A 20,834-nucleotide genomic window follows, 5' to 3' on the forward strand; every position below is an offset into this window, starting at 1 on the left:
AAAAAAGAATTGAAGTGAAAAAGTTAGTCAGCTGATATAGTCAGATACTTTACAATTGGTAATCCAGAGTTCCTCATCCCCTAGTATGACTCCAGTACAGAACCTGGAACAAACACTAAAGGAAATGAGACACTGAAGAGGAAGAGAGCAGTTCTATAAGGAAAGAGTTCATTATGACTTAAGAAGGAACTACTAAGTCCTTGGGATATGAATTGATGCTGATGCCCTTGCTCTGGAAAGAGAATGCTCCTTATTAGGAGGATGGCTGCCACAGTAACTGCAAGGAACATTGCTCTTTTCAAAAGACAGCAATAAGAAGTAGATGAGCTATTCTTGCATTAGTTGGCACCCACTGGCACTAGTCGTTAGAATTCCACTAACATCTCTTTGGATGGCACCATTATGGAGATATGGACAAATTTATGCTGCAAACAGGTATAGCCAAATGAACTACAATCCTTTTCAATCCTGACCTTTTTCAAATAACCCATACCATTACCGGGGCTAGAATTTTGAACAGAATCTTTCAATTAATTGATTCAAAAAGCATCTCACCCTTTTTCCATTGCAAATAAATTGAGAAAATTTACCCAACTTGCCCTAGCATTCTTGGGACAGCATCAGTGTCCTGGAAAGGAGTAGGTCAAATCTCAAAAAACATCTCCCTATAGCATTCTTTTGAGATTAGTATTCCAGAAGAGGAGCAAAGTAAGTTACTCATATAGTAATGATGATGATACTACTCCTACTGCTCCTACTACTAATACTTCTGATGATGATAATTATGATGATGATGATGAAGAAAAACCCCAGTATAGTGCCACCATAGGCCAGGTATTTTACTCAACACTTTACATTTTTCATTTGAGGAAATGAGGAAACTGAAGCAAATAGAGATTGAGTAACTTGCCTATGGTCATACATCTAGTATAGGTCTGAGGCCAGATTTGGACTCAGATATTTTTTGTTTTTTTTTTCTTTTTTTTCTTTTTTTTGCAAGCCAATGGGGTTAAGTGGCTTGCCCAAGGCCACACAACTAGGTCATTATTGAGTGTCTGAGGCTGGATTTGAACTCAGGTACTCCTGACTCTAGGGCCAGTGCTCTATCCACTGTGCCACCTAGCCACCCCTTAGTCTCAGACATTTTTGACCATATACCTATTGTACTACCCATTATACTTCCTAACCTCCTATCAGCTGGTTGAGTATGAAAGAGTTCAGTGGTGCCATCATCTAATATGGTGTGTGTATGTATGTGTGTATGTGTGTGTGTGATACTTCCTACCAAGTATGAAGTGAAGAAGGTATGGATTAATTTGTTTTATAAGGATTTAGGTGTTTGCCTCATTGACTAGCTTCTCTTAGGAAGGAAGGACAGCTAAAATTTGGAAAGTGTTTATAGATATATCACTGTTAAAATGTCCCACAAGAGGAAGTAATTATAAATATATATCAACATAGTGTTGCTTTATATCAACAATGTGATTTCATTATTTCATTGGATTGGAGGAAATTCCTTCCAAACAATATAGGTGTGCACCTTTGCTTCAAACTGTAGTTTTTTGGAGAATTTCCAAAAACAATGAAAGACTGTGGTTTGTCCCAGGTCATAAAGCCAGTATGCTTCAGTTAGGTGTCTAACCCAAGATTTCTTGACTTTAAGGATAACTCTTTACTCACTATGCTATATTGGTTATACAAACACACTGAGTACATGTGTGTATTTGCAAATAGATACATATACACACATTGTATATGCATGTATTTGTATGTAAGCACATACATCTACATACAATACACACATATATACATACAAATACACATCATATTTTTTTACTCCTTTGCTCTTTTCCTTTGGTTAGTCACTTATTCATTACTTTGATGACAACCTTCAGATCACTTCCCCTTCATAATTCCTTATTTGTATCATGGCATCCATAACTCCTTCCCCCTACTATGCACTTCTTTATGGATTAGTCAATCTTCAATTTCTATTTTTATGACCTGGAATGTTTCAAGATTTGCAGCCATACCACAATAATGGCATCAATAAAAGATAGACCCTTCTTTTTTTAATTTTTTTTAGGTTTTTTTTTTTGCAAGGCAAAAAGGGTTAAGTGCGCACACAGCTAGGTAATTACTAAGTGTCTGAGGTTGGATTTGAACTCAAGTCCTCTTGACTCTAGACCCAGAGCTCTATCCACTGCGCCACCTAGCTGCCCAAAATGCACCCTTCTTTCAGGGAAAAGTTTATACTCATCAAAATGACTTTGCCTTTTATATAACACTGTTATGGAAGTCATCTAAACACCCTTTGGGGGCATCTTTGATAAAGGTACTAATGACTCCCCTATGTAATATTCCATAATAGACTTTCATATAGTTGAATGAAAGCTATAGAAAATTTAAGCTCATGTGGAAATTACTGCTTGACAACTACAAAAGGTCTCTGATTTATTGAATCTTTAAATACTAATAAAGTCTTATGTGCATATATTAAAAGTATATTAGAATAAATCCCTTTAAGGTTTACAAAAGTACTCCATTAATGTATTTGATCACAACTTTGAGCTCATAAAGTAGGGATTATTATTTTCCCATTTTACAGCTGGAAAAGCTGAAACTCAGAGAGAATAAGTGACTTGCACCAAATCAAGCAGTTATTAATTATCTGAGATGGAATTTGAACCCAGACTTCCCTTATTTCAACATTGACTCCTTAACCATTACATTGAGCTGCTTAGACCAGAATGATCTAGATGGATTCTGACTAGAATGAAATGCAATGGTTCTATTGTTTTCTTTATATTGGAGCCAAATACCTATCTTATTGTAGCCTAGAATCTCATTAAATTTTAGAATATATTAAGAAGAGATTTAAGATTTACTTCTCTGCCTATCTTAGGCAGAGATTATCAAGAGATTCTTGCCAATGTCAAATGTAGAAGTTCTGTCTTGAAGATAGCAGATACTTGAAGAAAGCAATCCTCTCAGCCCCCTTGCTAGCCCTGGGAGTCCCTGAGAGGGTGATCTTAGCAGATGACTACTCACCAACATGAGTATGGGCACCTCTTGCTATAGCGACAGCAGTAAAACTGCCATTCTCTGTCTAGGACTGATTCGAAGTAGCGGCTCTGGAACCCAGCCACAAGGCCATTACTAGAGCATGTCTGATACCTGAGAGAGGAAAACACACAATTCAAAGAGATTATTAGTTTGGGTTCACATGTAGCACTCTCTGTGATTGATACACATCTGGTCTTTATCCAAACATTGGGGTCCAGTATGTTTTACATATCAGATAATACACAGAAGACATTGGCTAAATAAATCACCCATGGAAATATTCAGTTCCAGGGAAGGGATTAGGTTGGAGAAGGAGGGTAATAACTCAAAAAGACTCATATTTACCACACAGATCCATAGAATCTTAAATCTAGAAGTGGAAGAGAACCCATCTAATCCAGGTCCCCTTGTTGATCATTTGAGGAAAATATGATATAAAGGGGGTAAATGAATGAATGAATGAGTGATCTAAATTATGAAACCTCTTTTTTTTCCTGATATAAAAACAGTCCCAAATAGTTGGAGAAACAAGTACACATGGGAAGTTAGAGCCAATGCAATAAAAAAATGACAATACTACATGAATTAATCTACTCATTCAGGTCTGTACCAATCAAATTCTCAAAACAATATAGACTTAGAAATAATTTATATGAAGAAACAAAAGGTCAAGAATCTCAACGATAATGATATAGAAAAGTGGGGAGAAAGGGATCTATCAGAATCACATTTCAAACTGTGCAACATAGCAGTAATCAATAAAGAAAAATTCCAAATGGATATTTTAAGATCTAAATGTAAAAGGTCCACATATATTCTAAACATAAAAGATCATATTTGTCATAAACAAATAAGATTAGTAAGAAAGAGATAGATTTTTCAGATTTATAGAAAGGGGGAAAGTTCATGACTTAATAAGTGATAGAGAGGATCATATAGATAAAATGGATCATTTGGATTATATAAAATTAAAATGGTTTTGCACAAACAAATCAAATACAGTAAAAAAAATTAGGAAACAGGTAAAATCTTTCTAAAAAGTTTATTAAAGTTAATAATATCCAAATTTTTTAAGGAACTGGCTCATATTTGTAAAATTAAGAACTGTTCCTTAATAGACAAATGAGAAAAGAATATCAATGAATGGCTTTCAAAGTGGAAAATAAAGCCCTGTTAAAGTCAACAAAACTTTATATCACTGATGATTAGAAAAAAATAAAAGGAAACTTTAGTGCTTTATCTCCCTTTGGTTAGACTGTCAAAGATAACAAAAGAGGAAAATAACAAATATTGGAGAGGATGTGAAAAAACAGGTACACTGGAGCATTCTTGGGAGAGCTGTGCATTATTCCAATCATTCTGGAAAGCAATTTGGAACTATGCCTAGAAAGTCCCAAATCTAGGCATACCTTTACTATTCTACTACTAGGTCTATAAATACCCTAAATTTCTTCAAAGAGAAAAGGATGAATATATACAGAAATATTGGTAGAAATTCTTTTCTTGGTAAACAAAACTAATTGTGTAGTAAGAGAACATCCTATTGAGAAATGAATTAACAAGGAGTAATGTATGATTGTCATGGAATACTATAGAACCATAATAACTGAATAAGTGTACAGTTTCATACGTGTTGAGTCCCTGTTCTTGACTCCCTCAAACTTCCCCAGGTGAGCATTGGAGGGACAGAAGACAAGGATTACAAAGGAGACAAATACTCCAAATCCATCAAGATCTCCAAGTGCTCATTTATTCACCAAAACAGCTGTGCCTAAATACCTTTCCAGTCTCTAATCCACTCCTACTCCAGTGGCACTTAGTAAGATAAGACTCTGGTGTTCAAGGACACCAGGTGAAAATAATCACAATACTCCCATATACAATGGTTCCCATCACAGAGGAATCTCAGAAGACCATTATGAATGGACAAAGAGTGAAGAGAGTAGAATTAGGTTAGCAATTTATACAAGGAGACAACAACTGAACATCTTCTGAGAGTTGATGAACTTAAAATGTAGAGACATACATTTTCAGATGTAGTTAATTGGAAATATATTTTGTCAGATTGTGTAGCTATGTGTTGAATGAGTTAGTTGGCATGACAGATTATTTTAAAAATAACTAACTACAACAAAAGAAAAAAATAAAAATATTAATGAATGAATATGAAGGCATTTATTAGGTGCTTATTATATGTCAGACACTCTGCTAAGAAATGGGCATTCAATATAAGCCAGGAAGGCAGCTCCCCGCCCCCAAAAGGGCCTTCTAATAGGTGAAGCCTATATGTTTGCATGTGTGTGTGTGTGTGTGTGTGTGTGTGAAGGAGAATGAATATTGAGAAAAGGTCATCAGATTTGGCAACTTAAAAGATCTTTAATGACTTTCTCATAATACACAGTCTTGAATTCTGGTCTTCTATGGTTCAATATGAGCTCTACTCATTATGCCCCAGTTTACACTATTAATACCTCTCAGAAATTACATACAAGGTATATAGAAAGCAGATACTAGTTGACATGTTAAATCAGATTAGGATTAAAAGAAATTCTCTGTCTCACTGTCATTCATCAAGTGAATGAAATATGGAAGGCTGACAGCTGGTGAAGTGTATGCAATCATATACACAGGAAATAGTACACAAATAATCTAGGAAGAAGCAGCAATATTTTAGGAAGTGCCTAGCATTCAAATGATCTTTCTTAACATTGCAGGTGGGCATGACCACTGGTACACAAACACATTCATGTATAGCTATATAATTATATAAAATCTTATTTTATTCTATATTCTTTATGCCTATATACAACATAATTATATGTGACTATTCAGTCACATATGTAACAGATGTGATATAATATGCAAAACTACACATTATACAATCACATATAATACATATGATCATGCTTGTGATGTTTAATTTATATGTATCTATATATATATGCCTATGAATTGTGTGCATGCATATGTATGCACACATGCATACACACATGCATGTATATATGTACACACTCACACACACACACACACACACACACACACACACACACACACACATATATATATACCTCCTGAAAAAGCAATCTAGATTCCAGTCAACCTGGAGCTAAATTTCAACTCTGCCACCTACTACCTCTGGCATTCCCTCTTTCTGGGGAAGTTTCTTCATAAGTAAAATGAGGAAGTTAAAGCAGATGACCTCTGGGATTCCTTTAGTGCTAACTCTGTGATCCCATGATCCCTGTCACATTGAGATTTGGTGAGGTATGGTAGTTGGATGCAGTAACTCCAAGTGTACTCAGATTCCAAATCCCATTTCAGTTCCTGGGCACGACACTCATCCTCTATCTACTTTAGTTTCCTTCTCTATTAAATGGGGATAATGGTATGTGTTACAGACAACCTATGTGATGTAGTGGATGGGGCCTGACCTTGAAGTCAGGAAAATCTGGATTTAAGTCATACACCTGGAATATCTGGACTACTGACCCAAGAGAAGTCATGAAATCTCTCTGGGCCTTTCCTTATGGAACTCTCTGACACCATAAATGCAGAGAAGAAGCTGATCCAACTTCACAGAAGTTCCCTTCACCAATGATATTGAAAGAAAAACACTTTTAAGATCTCCCTCACAGGTCTGGGGGTGAGACTCGAAACACCCTCAAGCACTTTATCATTGGAGCAATCAAATGTATTTATTGAATGTGTATTAAGGTTGGACACTAGGTTAAATGTTTAGAGATCCAAAGAAAAGACAAAAACACAGAATCAGTTCCTACCTTCAAAGAGTTTACCTACTAATGGAGGAGGAAACAAGAAAATGAGTAGATCTTTACAAGACATGCATGGAGAACATAAAAGGCAACCTTGGTTCATGAGATTGGGAAGGGAGACTGGACCTCAGGAAGATCCACCACAGAATGGGGTATTTGAGGTGTCAGGGATACCAAAAGGTGAAGGTGGGAAAGAACTGGAGAACAGCCAGGCTATGGCCTGGAGATAGAATGTGAGGAAAAGCAAGCATGCCAGAGTTGCTAGATTCCAGGGCTTGTGGAGGGGACTAAGGCATGTGAAAAGTGGAGAACCTTAAACACCAAAGATGTGATCTGATACCTGGAGGAAACAGAGAGTCAGTGAAGTTTATTGAGCAGGAGACTGACATGGTTAGATTTATACTTTTAGAAAATCTCTTTGGCAGGATGGAATGGAGAGGGGACAGATCTGAGGGAGAAAGATTAAGAAGCTATGAAAGAGTTAGTGACTTCCTTTCCCTGTGTTAACCTGTTCTATCATTTTGGCTTCCAAGGTACTACAGGGAATATCCATGATGCTAACATGATATCTGCTATAGTGGTATGAATTATGAATTGGGAATCAGGATAATTTTTATTAATCCTGGTTCTATCCATTTACCAATTTTATGACCTTGAATTAGTCACTTTCTTTCCCTAGGTTTCAGTTTCTTCAGTAAAATCAGGGGTTTGATCAGATAATCTCAAAGGTCTAATTCTGGACAGTTAAGTGGCACAGTAGATAGTGCACTGATCCTGGAGTCAGGAGTATCTGAGTTCAAATTTAACCTCAAATACTTAATAATTGCCTAGCTGTGTGTCCTTGGGCAGGTCACTTAACCTCAGTGCCTTAAATAAATTTTTAAAAAAGTTGGAGTGGCTAGGTGGCATAGTGGATAAAGTACCGGCCTTGGAGTCAGGAATACCTGGGTTCAAATCCAGTCTCAGACACTTAATAATTACCTAGCTGTATGGCCTTGGGCAAGCCACTTAACCCCATTTGCCTTGCAAAAAAAGTCTAATATTCTGGCACTAAGAGCCTATGACTCTGAGGATAGTTTAGTAGGCTAAAAATAGCACAGAGAGATAAATTAATACATTCAATAGGCTACCCAGAATCTTATCAGCTATCTTGGTTCCAAGAATTTTCTGCCAGCTGTTTGCCAACCAGTTGGTGATTGCCCTTTATGGGAAGGGCACATGTCACATTTACATATACACACACACATGGATGCCAGCACACCCACTCACACTGCTGAATTTTATTTCCATGCGATTGTCTTGTAGTCTCTATGCTTGTCCAGATAGTCTCAAAGGTATGTATCGATAAGTATATGATGACAGAATTTGCCCAAAAGGTAGCATTCAACATTGCCACTGGCCTAACTTGAAATCCTTAAAATTGTTCTCATTTTCAAATTTTGTTGTTATTGTTATTAATTTATATGCCTAAATATATAAAGACAACAGAAAAATAGGACTGAATTTGAATATCAGAAAACTTGGACTTGAGAAACATAGATTTCAAATTGGAAGGGACTTTAGACATTATCTGTATCATTCCCCTTATTTTATAGTGAGTCAATGGAGAATATTTGGGACAGTTAGTTGAAGCAGTGGATAGGACACTAACCTGGACTTAGGAATACTCTTCCTGAGTTCAAATCTGGTCTTAGACACTTAATAGCTGTGTGACTCTGGCCAAGTCACTCAACCCTGTTTGCTTCAGTTACTTGATCTACAAAATGAGTTCAGGAAGGAAATGACAGACCACTCCAGTGTCTCTGCCAAGAAAACTCATGGATTTATGAAGGACTGAACACAACTGAAAATGAATGAACAACAGTGGATATCAATCAGGGTTAAATGATTTGCTAAAGGCTACTCAGTCAAAGTCAGAAATTGAATTCTGCTCCTGTGACTCTAATTTTGGCTCTCTTTCTCCTTGCTCTGTGTGATCTTGGGTAAATCATTTAACATCATGAGGCTTCATAAAAAAGGGAGAGAGGGGCCTGGAAATTGGATAATAATCAATTGATGAGATTCTTTTCACCTCTGAATCTTTCCTATGATGCTTGGACACTTCCCTGCTCAATATTTTCAGTGACTTCCCATTGCCTGAGATATTGACTCTCATGATATCCAGGATTCTTCAAATCCAAATTCTTTAGTATTTTGTGATTCTTTTTTAAATTCCTCTACAGGTTTTACTTGTTGACTTCACAGGACTTCCTCTACATGCTGTAGAAATCTCTTTACCCTAGGAATGTATTTCACCCCTGGACTATTTCTTACCTTGGAAATATCATCTACTCCTGAAATCTCTCCTCCTTTGGCTAGTAATTATTTGAGGGAATGATTTGAATTCAGGTCTATCTGACTGAAAGTCTAACACTATACCATTTAGCTGTCTCTAAAAATTAGGTTTCTGACTGGGTTACAGAGAACAGAACTAGTAGTAATGGCTGAATATTCTAAAGATAGTGGGTGGGGGGAACCCTTCCCAACAGTTTAAGATGCAAAAAGGAAGTGAAAGACCCATGGAGGCAATGAAATTCCCCTCACTGGATGGAAGTTTCTTGCAAAGACACTCAGTCATGTTGTTGGAGGAATTCTTGGTTAAATGGTAATTGATTAGAAGTTCTTAATATAGGTCCTCCAGGTGTCCATGAATTTGATGGAGAAAAGATGATTTTTATATTCTCTAAAATCCACCTGATGTTTTATATTTCTTTCAAGTAGGACTTTTTAAAAGAAAATATTATTCTGAGTGGGAAATCAGAGGAACCCATATGATAGTAAGAAAAACTCAAAGTCTGTTCTCCTTGAATGAGTATGTGTATTGTAAGACATGATTTCAAGAGAGCATTAAAATGCATCATTTAATCCACAGAACTGATCTTGGCTGATTCAATGTATTCATCTAATTCACTAAAACTTTCTTAAAATAGGTTTAGTCATATTTTAGTTTTGTACAAATAATAACTAAATGCAATTTTTCTTTTCAAAAACATGTATTTAACATGTTAAAAATGTAAATGCTTTCAAAATTTTGAAACTATTTTTAAAAATTACATTGTGAGCTGAAGGACATGAGAAGATGACTTTTCAAAATATACCAGTCCATAATAATTAATGATTAATTGTACAATGTTGACTATAATAGCTATGAACTTCCCTGACTTCCTCATTTATGATTGTTATTCTATGAACACTATTTCAGAAAATCCATAGTCACTACAATCCTTATTCTCTATACATTTCCTCCTTGGACCACCCCTTTATTCCTCCCTCCATCTATGAATACCACCCCACCTTCAGTTTTGGAAGTGAGAACTATGATCAAATCTTTTTTGCTATTGTCTTAAATGGCATGTGCCAATTATTCCTCTATGACCTTTTGCACCACCCTGGAATTGTCTGGACCAAAATGCCCTTTCTTGGTCAATCACTCTCATCCTTATATTGCTTTAGGATGTAATTTCTTGACTGTGGGAACTATCTTTGCTTTTATATCTTTATGTAACTACTGGAAAGTATTCTGGTACTTAGAATTAATTCCATATTTTGAAATAGTTGAAGAAAAAGTCTTTTAATAAACCATATTCCCTGTTTTTCAAGGAAAACTATGTGTGAGAGATTTATTTGAAGGTGATGGTGAGATTAAAGGTGTCAACTTCAACATGTTCAAAGTCAGATTCCTAAACATTTTGGGAGATCAGCTTTATAAAATGAGTTAAGACACTTTTTTTTTTATTTAGGGATTGAAAGACTCTCCACCTTAAGTATCTTCATACTCTATATGCCTTTGTATATTTGAGGTATGGCTAGAAACTGATCATAGAACCACAGAATTTCCTAGTGGAAGGAGAGCTTCACCTGGTCCAAATAATAACTGAAAATTATCCTCCTAACCCTTGAGCTAGATGACATAGTATATAGGGTGGTAGACCTGGAATCAGGAAGTTCTGAGTTCAGTTTCTGTCTTCGATATTTGCTAACTATATGACCCTGGGCATGTTGCTCAATATCTACCATAGTTTCTCCTCAGAGAACAGAACAATAACAGCCCCAACTTCCCAAGGTTATTGTGAAGATCAAATGGGAAAATATTTGCAAAGCATTGTATAAATTTTAAAGTGATAAATAAATCCTGGTTATTATGATTATTATCCTCCAATAATGGTTATTTAACTTTTGTTTAAAGATCTTAAGTAATAAGTAATCTCTTTTCGCATGTATTCCATTTTTAGGATCCAATCATTAGGAAAATTTTCCTCATATGAAAATTGTTTACTTCTTTGGAACTTCTATTCGTTACTCATGATTCTGGTCTCTAGAAGCAAATTTTGTTGTTATTGTTCAGTGATTTCAGTTGTGTCTGACTGTGATTCTGCTTAGGATTTTCTTGGCAAAAACATTGGAGTGGTTTACCATTTTCTTCTCCAATTCATTTTGCAGATGAGGAAACAGACAAACAGGTTTAGATGACTTGCCAAAGTCATACACCTATTAAGTGTCTGAGGTCAGATTTTAACTCACGTCTTCTTAACTCCAGACTAAGCATTTATCCACTATGCCACTTAGCTGTCCTATCAGCTAGAAGCAAATATCATCATCATCATCATCGTCGTCACATTTGTTCGATATTTTAAATCAAACACAGAATAAAAAGATTGTATGTATGAAGACTGGAGAGGGTAATTTTGGTATTTCAGAAGCCCAGACTAGGAGGAAAAGACAACTTAAATATGCTTGGTGATGTTAGACTTAACATCTACCTGTAATGACTTTACCAGTTAATCTATTCAGTGACAGGCAGTATCCTGAAGGAACCTGATTGGGATGTGTGTATAGGGAGACTAGAGAAGACTTGTGGGGGAAAAAAGAGAATCTGAAAGAAGTTGGGGAGGGAAAGTGTGGATTGAGGGAAATCTAGGAGAAACACATGATCTTGATAATTTTCCTTAAGTTCGGCATAGATGGGGCAGCTTTTATTAAGTGGAGCAATAAAGTTTATTTCACTCTTTGTATTTGAATTTTCAGAGCCTAGTATACTCAGAGTACATCAGACAAATCAATAAAAACATGATTGAATAAAAAGAGAAAAAACACAACAGCAGCCATCTTTTTGGATAGCTTAAACATTGAATGAAGGAAAGTGAACCCAATCTCTAAAAGTTCGTTCTAAAGATCAGATATAATTCCATGTCATTAATGATATAAGGTTTCTTTGTGCTTACCCCTTGAACTCTACCTACTAAGTCATAATTTTATAGTGTCTTCAGTTTTACCAAGAATTGCCTCACAATAGCTCTCTGAAGTAGATAACACAAATATGATTCTATTTAGATGAGACTTAGAGAGGCAAAGTTACTTGCCCAATATCACACTACTGTAGAAGGAATGACCCCTGACTCCTCATATACTAGGTTGCCTCTCCCCATGGTCTGTTTCTAACTAAAAACCATTCATTTTGCCCACATGGAGAATGAAGAATATGCCCCCATAGAGACTTCCTTCAAGTAATTTACTCTGTCTTCTGACCTTCTCCCTTGCTTTCTTCTGACAGAAATCCAATAGATAGATAGTTAGGCTGAGAGAGTGAGGCAAGAATTTGGAACTCAAATTTGTTTGAGGTTTGTTTATGAGCTTGTCTATGGAGTCTTTCCCTCTGGTCTTTATTGGTTTTATTCCAATGGTGAGGAAAGGAAAAGAGAGATTGTGTTTGGGGAAAAAACTATCTTGGCTGAAAACATCTAAAAACTCTTAGGATGAATGATTTAACTGTGATGGTACCTCACCCAAGAGATAAACTCAGATGTGTTTTAGAGCCATGTAGTTAGAATTTCTAACTTCATTGTATATTGAGATTCCAGGTAGATGACCTTATGTAAGGGTGATGTAGGTGACTTTTTAGGCATGAGGAAAGTGCTCTTCTCCCCCCATATTCATTCAGCTCTCTTCTTTCAAATATTTTCCTGCTGACTTACCCAAAATTCTATCTCTGTGGATACCTTCTTTTAGCTTGTGCTTCTGATTCCTGTTAAAATACCATCTCCATTATTTTTCTTGACTATCTTATGATACAAGGGGTTTTGTTTTTTTTCAGAAGGGGGAGAAATATGAAAGGGAGAAAAATAAATGTTTGATAATGGAAAAACTGAATTTAGTTAAAATTTTTAAAATGCACAAAGAAAACAGTATTGAAGGAGAATGGAACTTCTATCCTCATGCTTGTAAAAGAAGATATTTAGCACAGAATTTCAAGCTAAAAAGGAACTTAAAAGGTAAAGCAACAACACCAATAATAATATTTATTATGGTGCCAAACGTTAGAATTATCTCATTTGATCCTAACTACAACCCTAGGATGTGAATGTTTTCTAGTTTAGCCTAACATCTCTCATAAGGAAACCGAGAGCTAGCAAGATTAATGACATGTTTCATGTCAACACAGCTAGTGAATGCAGAAGTGGGACTTCAGACTCAAGTTTCCTGACTCCAAGTCCCATGCTTTATACACTATATGAAGGTGCCTTTAGGTCAGGTCCCATGCTTGAGGATTTTTATTTTGATGATGAGAAAGTTTAAGGACGTATACCTGGTCGGGAAGAAAGTTAAGGATAATACTGACTAGATTTAGGGATAGGGAACTGGATCCATAGGAAAGAAGGGAGTGAAAGTATTCTCTACTCAAAGAAGACCACCCACTGCTCAGTGGACAAAATGATCTTCACTTAAAAGGAAGGTCTGATCATGTATGTCCTCCTATGCTCCCATGCCTTCCCCTCCCCCACTCAATAACTTCTAGAAGTTCAAATATAAGATTGTCTGTTGGACTTTTGAAACGTTTCACAACCTGAACCCTTCCTGCTTTTCCCATCTTATATTTTGCTTTGCTTTGCAGTCTCTCCAATCCAGCTACTCTGGCTTTCTTCTTACCTCCCATTTGACATTAGCCAACCCCTGTTCCTTGATCATTCTCCATCTACACCTTTGCATCTGGCTTCTTTCAAGACTCAGTAAAAATCTGGCCTTCAATATGAGGTCTTTCTTACTCTCTTCCACTGCTACTATCTTTTCTCTGATGTTTCCTATTATTTTGCCCTGCATATATTTTGTTTGTACATGTTGTTTGTATGTTGACTCTGTTAGAGTAGAAACTCTCTGGGAGTAGAAACTGTGCTGTTTTTATTTTCTTTATCCCAAATAATTAACCTGAGTTAGAAAGGAACTAACAAGTACAGGCAGGGGGAGGCATGTCTTCCTGACTTGGGGATGGCCTATGCAAAAACATGGTGGTAGCAAAAGGAATGTTGAGTTTGGGGAGCAGCTAGGACAGTTCAATTGGAACTTAGAATTTATGATGTAAAGTGATCTGAAATATGTTAAAGGGTAGGTAGAAGCCAAGATTTGGAAGACTTTAAATATCAAGTTAAGTTTGCATTTCATCATAGGAATGATAAAAAGTCACTGAAGATTTTTAAGAAGAGAAGTAATGTGGTCAGATCTGGAAGGATGTTAATTTGGCAGATAATGGATTGAAGAAGGATGAGCCTAGCATGAAGGAAGACAATATGAAGGCTTCACCAATTACAACAGCAGTCCGGTATACTTGTGAATAAAGAAAAGGGGCCACAAGGGAGAGGTGTGGGAGAACTCAATTTGGAAATGATTCTATAAGGAGGGAGGAGGATGGGGTAAGTGGGATGAGGTCCAGGGTATGGGAAGAATCTCTCCCTTATCCTGGCAGTGACTTGTGCCTCTACCAAAGATAAAAAAGCAGGCATTTGTTGTATAGCTATGCAGATACATAAATATTTAACTGGTTGTCATGGCCTTTGGCTTCTATATTCAGTATGTGCTACAGATGAAACGTCTCCACTTCACTCAATTTTCCTGCATCTTTATGTGTGGTGGAAATGAGTTTGTAGAAACTTTATAGAAGTTAATAAAATTTAATTGAGAGAGCACTGAATTTGGAATCAGAACCCAAGTTCAAATCTCTTTTCTGATACTTAGCTCTATATGGCCTCTGCTAAGTCATTTAACCTCTGTGAACTTATTATTTACTTTTTTTGAATAATACTATTTCTTCAAGTACATGTCTTTAATTCCAAAATTTAATTTCCCCATGTTTAAAAATGAGGGTATTGGACTAAACTAGCTGAAAGATCTCTTTTAATCCTATATCTATACTACTATTATAAAGATGGAAAGGGAGGGTTGTACCAAGTTAACCAGTTAACTCAACCCATTTAAAGTAGATGATAAGTTGCTAAGTCCATGGTAGAACACATCTGGATTGAATAAATTAGAGCTGTCAACCAAGAATGAACTAAGCTTGGACATCTTTGTCCTAATAGAGACAATAGCATTTTTATTTTGTTCAGTTTGTTACTTTGATCAGTGGTTTAAATTGGCTCTTTGTTCAATGAACATTTGAAGATTTTTCTGTAATGTACTGTAGCCATATAGTGGCTCATTATTGGGGAATTGATAGTGTAGTATATAAGGAATACTTGTTCTGGGATTGGAAAAACTTCTCTTCCTGAGCAGATCTGGTCTTACATACTTATTAGCTACAAATCACTTCACTCAGTTTCCTTATCTGTAAAATGAGCTAGAGAAGGAAACGGCAAGCTACTCTATTATCTTTTGCCAAGAAAACCCCAAATGGGGTCATGAAAAAATGGCTGAACAACACTAACAGGTGCCTTGCTATAAGTAAGCTAGATTATATGAAGGTTTCAATGTCTATCCATCTCATTCATCTTCAATATATCTGACATCAATCTTTGGGACATTCCCTCCAAGGGATTTGTCATGGCAAATCCATATACTAAAATGGTCAGTTTAGATAAGTTGTCATTTTAAAAGCTGTCTTTAATATCTAGTAAAATACAGACCTGACTAGAACCATACACTTCTAGAGCTTTTAGGAACAAAGAGATCATTGTATTCAAGTCCCCTCATTTTTGTATGAGGAAATGGAAGGCCTATGGATTTTTAAATGATTTGACTGAGGTCATGCAACTATTGATAGGCTCACAGATAAAGGGGCTGAAAGGGATCTCAGAATTAATAGTCTAACCCTCTTTTTCAGAGGAGGAAACTGAGGCTGAGGGAATTGACTTGCCCAAGGTCACACTGGTAGTCTCTGAGGTGAGATGTGAACCCATGATCGTTAACTTTCAAAGTCAGTGTTCTTTCACCTGTAGCACATTACCTGCTTGTAGTAGAAATGGAACAAATGTCCAGGTCACCAGTTTGAATTCTGAGGCCTTTTCCAACACACCATGCTCAACAGCCTCAGGGTTCACATTCAGTTTTCACCTCATCCTTTAGAGTATTTTCCTTACAAACATAAGGCAGAGGGACTTCAGTATAACAGCTGAAATCAGGCCCCATAATTGCAAGACTTGGCTTGGTGATTCCAAAGCAGAGTCGGCCAATTCAAGTAATCCCTAAAACTGGAGACCAACAGCTGGCGTTTAGTGACTTTGGAATCTGGTACTTTTGGCTCATAAACCATGGTAAACATCACTGTTTCAAGCCTGGCATGCCTAATGGAATCACCATTCCGGCGCTGGCTCTCCAAGGAACATCATTTGCATACCAATGGTTGCTAGAACTCTTTTTGTCCTATCCATAGTTAAAATAAAGCTGAAAGTTAATTCAGTTGGGCTAGGGAGCCAAACAGTGTAAAACATTCCCTGCCTCCCTTTCACTGCCCTCTCCTTCCCAAACTGATGAAGAAGAACCCAGCCTCCAAGGTGCCCCAATCACTGGTCTATCTTTGAGCAATTTCTTTCTTTTCAAGTTTTCAACCGAGTTCAGTATAAAAAAGCTTCCAAAAATACTGGTGTGAGGTGGGGTGGGGGGTGGGGGGCTGTTATCACTCCAAGCCACAAAGACTACTTTGAAAAGAAACATTTTTTTATACTAGCAAAGCATGGGGGAGTTTATTTGAGGGAGGACAGGAGGCCCAAGACTTGCCACACCCAGCTAGGCTCAGCTCTTCCCCCTTTACAATGCTGAGAATGAGGAGACATAAGAGACATTTCTCCTCTCAGCTTTTCACTCAGTCCTATTTTCAAAGCAGTTTTTTCATTTTTTTCCCTCTCCTATGATTTGGGGGCGGGGGGAGGATTTGAGAGTGAACACAAAAACAGCCAAAAACTGGCAGCTTGAAATCAGATGGTTACTGCTTCCATCTGACTAACAGGGATAGAACGAAAGGGGAAAAAAATGGGGGAGGTCGTAGGAATTTAAGTGAATTTTCCAGAGCCAGGAGAGTCATAGAATGTGTGGCAGAACCATAAAGATCTGTTCCTTCCTCCCCCACCACAACAAACAAACATATTTTATGCTACAGATTCAGACACAGAGGTACAGAAAACTAACATGTTTTGGTGGCACAGTATATAGCACTGGACCTGAAGTTAGAAGGACTTGAATTCAAATGGAGCCTTGGACACTAACTAGTTATAAGACTCCCAACAAGTCATTTACCTCTATCTGCCTCAGTTTACCTCAACTATAAAATGGGAATTATAACAACTCTTATTTTGAAGGGTATTTGTGAAGATCAAATGAGGATAATACTTGAAATATGCATAGCACAAAGCTTACCACATAATAGTTTTACATATAAATGTTTAATCTCATCCCTCTTGCTCAAGGTTTGAGACAGCTAGCATATAATAGAGGAGGCCATAGTAGAAGGAATCCTGGTTGTGGGAGTCAGAAGACACTGGGGTCACATCCTCGTGTCTTATATTTACTGCCCAGGTGACCTCGTACAAATCTTTTAAATACTTTGGGCTTCTGTAAAATTATGTTGTTGGATTCCTATTGAATTCCTAGATTCCTACTGAACCTACAGATGATAAGATCCCAGATCTCTTCCATCTCCTTCAGTCCCTATCCTGTCTTTTGTTATACCTTGTAAGCTTTGAGATGCCAGTCTTCTGAGAGAGGCTTCTTCATTCAAGAGATGGCATCTAAAGGGGAGCCATAAACAAATGATTCTTAAAAGGGACAGATGAGTCCATCACTATGGGAATGTGAGAAGTAATGACCTAAACTAGGTCAATTCAACTCACAGCAAACCTGTCTGGCAGTAGGAAAGGTGCCGGCAGGGAAAATGAGCTGCTTAGAGAAGAGCTATGGGATGATTTTCTGTCTGGACTCTGAGCTGACATCCATCTGTCAAAGATGGTTGCATAAATCATGTTGGGAACTTTGTCACCAGGCAATGGGAGACTAACATGTATGACCAGGGAAAGGTAGGCATAACCTGAAGATGTAAATAATTTTTTCTCCCCCCAATATTGCCAAAGAATGGTCATGAAGCATCACAAGATATAAAGCCACAGTACATGACTTCCCTGGCAGCTAAACTTCACTGCATTTGACTCTTGATAAAGCCTTCTGATAAAGTTCATGATAAGTCTGTGCTTCTTGCCATATCAAAGTGAGTACTCTCATTCTTGTCCCAAAATGAGACATGCTGTGCATTTTCACTCACTCCTCAAAAATGACTTAGTCATGAAACAAATGGTTTGAGGGAGTAGGGGTAGGGAAGAAAAGGTGATACTATAATGAAGAAATTCTCTATAAAAGCACTATGATTATTTGAGGGCTAGGGCAGCAAAACTTGTCCCAAATGACAGAAATGAAAGAAAATAACAGAAAGGAAGAAAAAAATGAAAAGAAGTAGAGTACTTGTCCTATCTAATTTTCTTTGTTGCCATTCATGTCTTCTAAGTCACAGTAACTCCTTTAAAAACCAGTCTCCAAATGGGTAAATATGATAATGAAACTTTCCTATTCTGGTTAGACAAGCCTTGCAGCATGGTAACTGTCATCAAACACCCCACCTTGAGCATGATGTAGGCTTTGGCAGATACCTGCCCTGTACCTCTCAGGAATGACGAGAAACATCACAATTTCCCTAAGTCAAATAGAGGAGACCAAGTCTTACCATTGCATTCCAGCCCTGTTGATCTCCTCCCACCAGCATTCTGTCGGCTCCCCAAGACTTTGTGGGGTGGGAAGGCAGGCATAGTTCCACTGCCTATCGGAACCTTCTTTCTTACTGAAGATGCTTCTCACAGCCACCACCACCTGTCCATGGGGACACTGAAAACTGAAGCCTTGTCGGTTTAGATTCACCCAGCCTTCATCACCATAGTCATGATACTGATACCGGTAATCACCATACTGGCCCTTGGCTACCATCACCAGTGGTAAGAGCAGGCAGAGAAGTTTGAGGTCCATGTTGCCTTTGCTCGTGGCATGGAATTTCACCCTTGGTTTGTCTGGCTGGCCCCTTTATACTGCCTCAGACATGTGGTTTCCAGATGTTGATGAGTTTGATCCAACTGCAATGTGTCATTGTTTTAACAAAACTTTCCTGCCTCAGAGATGTTGGCCACAAATGCATTGAACTGTTTTTAAGGTGGACTTCTACTAGCAGCAGAAGCTAGAGGAGCACATATGTGGAGAAGACCCTGAAGGAGCAACCTCATAGAGAAATCATTTCTCCTACTGGAGTGATCATTTGCAGAATGTGCTTTTGGTGATCATCAACCTCCTATGTCCTCATTTCTCCCACTGGAATGTTCATTTACAGAATTTGCTTTGGTGATCATCAAACTCCCATGTCCTCAAAGGCAAACCCTCAAGCTTGTCTTCTGACCACCAGGTAGGGATGATTCCTAATAGCTCACTTCTGAATACTAATGTCTAGGAAATACCAATTAAATCCAAGACTGCTATTAAATACAGGATGTTCTGCTAGGTGCTGTGGTTACACAGACAAAATCAGAGTGGTGCCTGCACTCAGGAAACTTAAGTGCTACTGGAGCAGCACCAAATGGGACATTTACTTTAATGTAAATATCCCATTTCCATGTATCTATAAAGTCAGAAAAGAAAGGTACCATCTATATCACAATTTTCATAATAAATTAAGACCATGGATATAGAGCCAGAAGGCATTAATAATACAACTCCCTCACATCATAGAGAAGGATACTGAGGCAGATAGAGATTAAATGATTGGTCTGGGGCATACAGCTAGTGTGTTAGAAGAATTTGAATTCAAGACTTTCAGATGCCAAATACAGAATCTGATTCACTATACCACTCCAACTCAGAGGTCCATCAGTCATGGAAAACAAAGTGTAACACCTACAAATAATGTGCCATCTTGAGAGGGGGAAATGACTATGAAGAATACAGGGTATCCCAAATGTTTGAGTTCAGTTTTTTAAAAGCTGAAAAAATTTTAAAGCAACTTAAAAGTTCACAAGCACTTTTGGGACATGATACAAAACAAAAAAAAATCAGCAGACATATTAATTGCAAAGTAAAGTAAGCAGAGTCAAGAAACAATATTACATGGTGACTGCAACAATAGAAATGAGAAGAAAACAGCAACAGATAACAAAACAAAACAGGAGTATATAATTATCATGATCAAATTTGGTCCTGTAGAACAGATATGAGAATGCATTCCTTCCTTTCTTTGCAGAAGTGGGGAGTTATGGGTGAGCTATGTGCTGGTCTACTCTTTTTTGTTCTTTTCTTTTTTGTCCTCCTCCCTTCTTCTTTCTTCTTCTTCCTTCTTCTTCTTCTTCTTCTTCTCCTCCTCCTCCTCCTCCTCCTCCTCCTCCTTTTTCTCTTATTTCTTCTCTTGCTCCTCTTCCTCCTATTTTCTCTCAGTACTGAGAGAATCTGGAACCCAGTAAGAACTTAATTACTACCCACTGAGTAAAAAATAGCCCAGATGAAGGATGATGATCAATCAAATTAGGATAGATATTGAATAAGTAAAGAAAAAGTAAATGTATGCAAGAGATACTATGCTTTTTTAAACATGGCAATGGGGTTAAGTGACTTGCCCAGGGTCACACAGCTAAGTGAATATTAAGTGTCTGAGGTCACATTTAAGGTCCTCCTGTC

At 37.3% G+C, this 20,834-nt stretch overlaps 1 protein-coding gene across 1 annotated transcript in view; it reads right to left on the bottom strand.

The window, feature by feature from the left end:
- Nucleotides 1-19,182, bottom strand: part of LOC141512756 (dermatopontin) — a 36,838-nt gene extending 17,656 nt beyond the window's left edge. Inside the window, exons 1-2 of the mRNA XM_074221948.1 lie at nucleotides 18,850-19,182; nucleotides 3,052-3,177 (exon numbers count right to left, since the gene is read on the bottom strand). Coding sequence (XP_074078049.1) covers nucleotides 3,052-3,177; nucleotides 18,850-19,145 — 422 coding nt within the window. The 5' untranslated portion in view covers nucleotides 19,146-19,182. The remainder of the gene's footprint in view (nucleotides 1-3,051; nucleotides 3,178-18,849) is intronic.
- Between the last annotated feature and the right edge of the window lie 1,652 nt (nucleotides 19,183-20,834).

This window comes from Macrotis lagotis, chromosome 2, assembly GCF_037893015.1.
Source record: "Macrotis lagotis isolate mMagLag1 chromosome 2, bilby.v1.9.chrom.fasta, whole genome shotgun sequence".
Classification (NCBI taxonomy): Eukaryota; Metazoa; Chordata; class Mammalia; order Peramelemorphia; family Peramelidae; genus Macrotis; species Macrotis lagotis.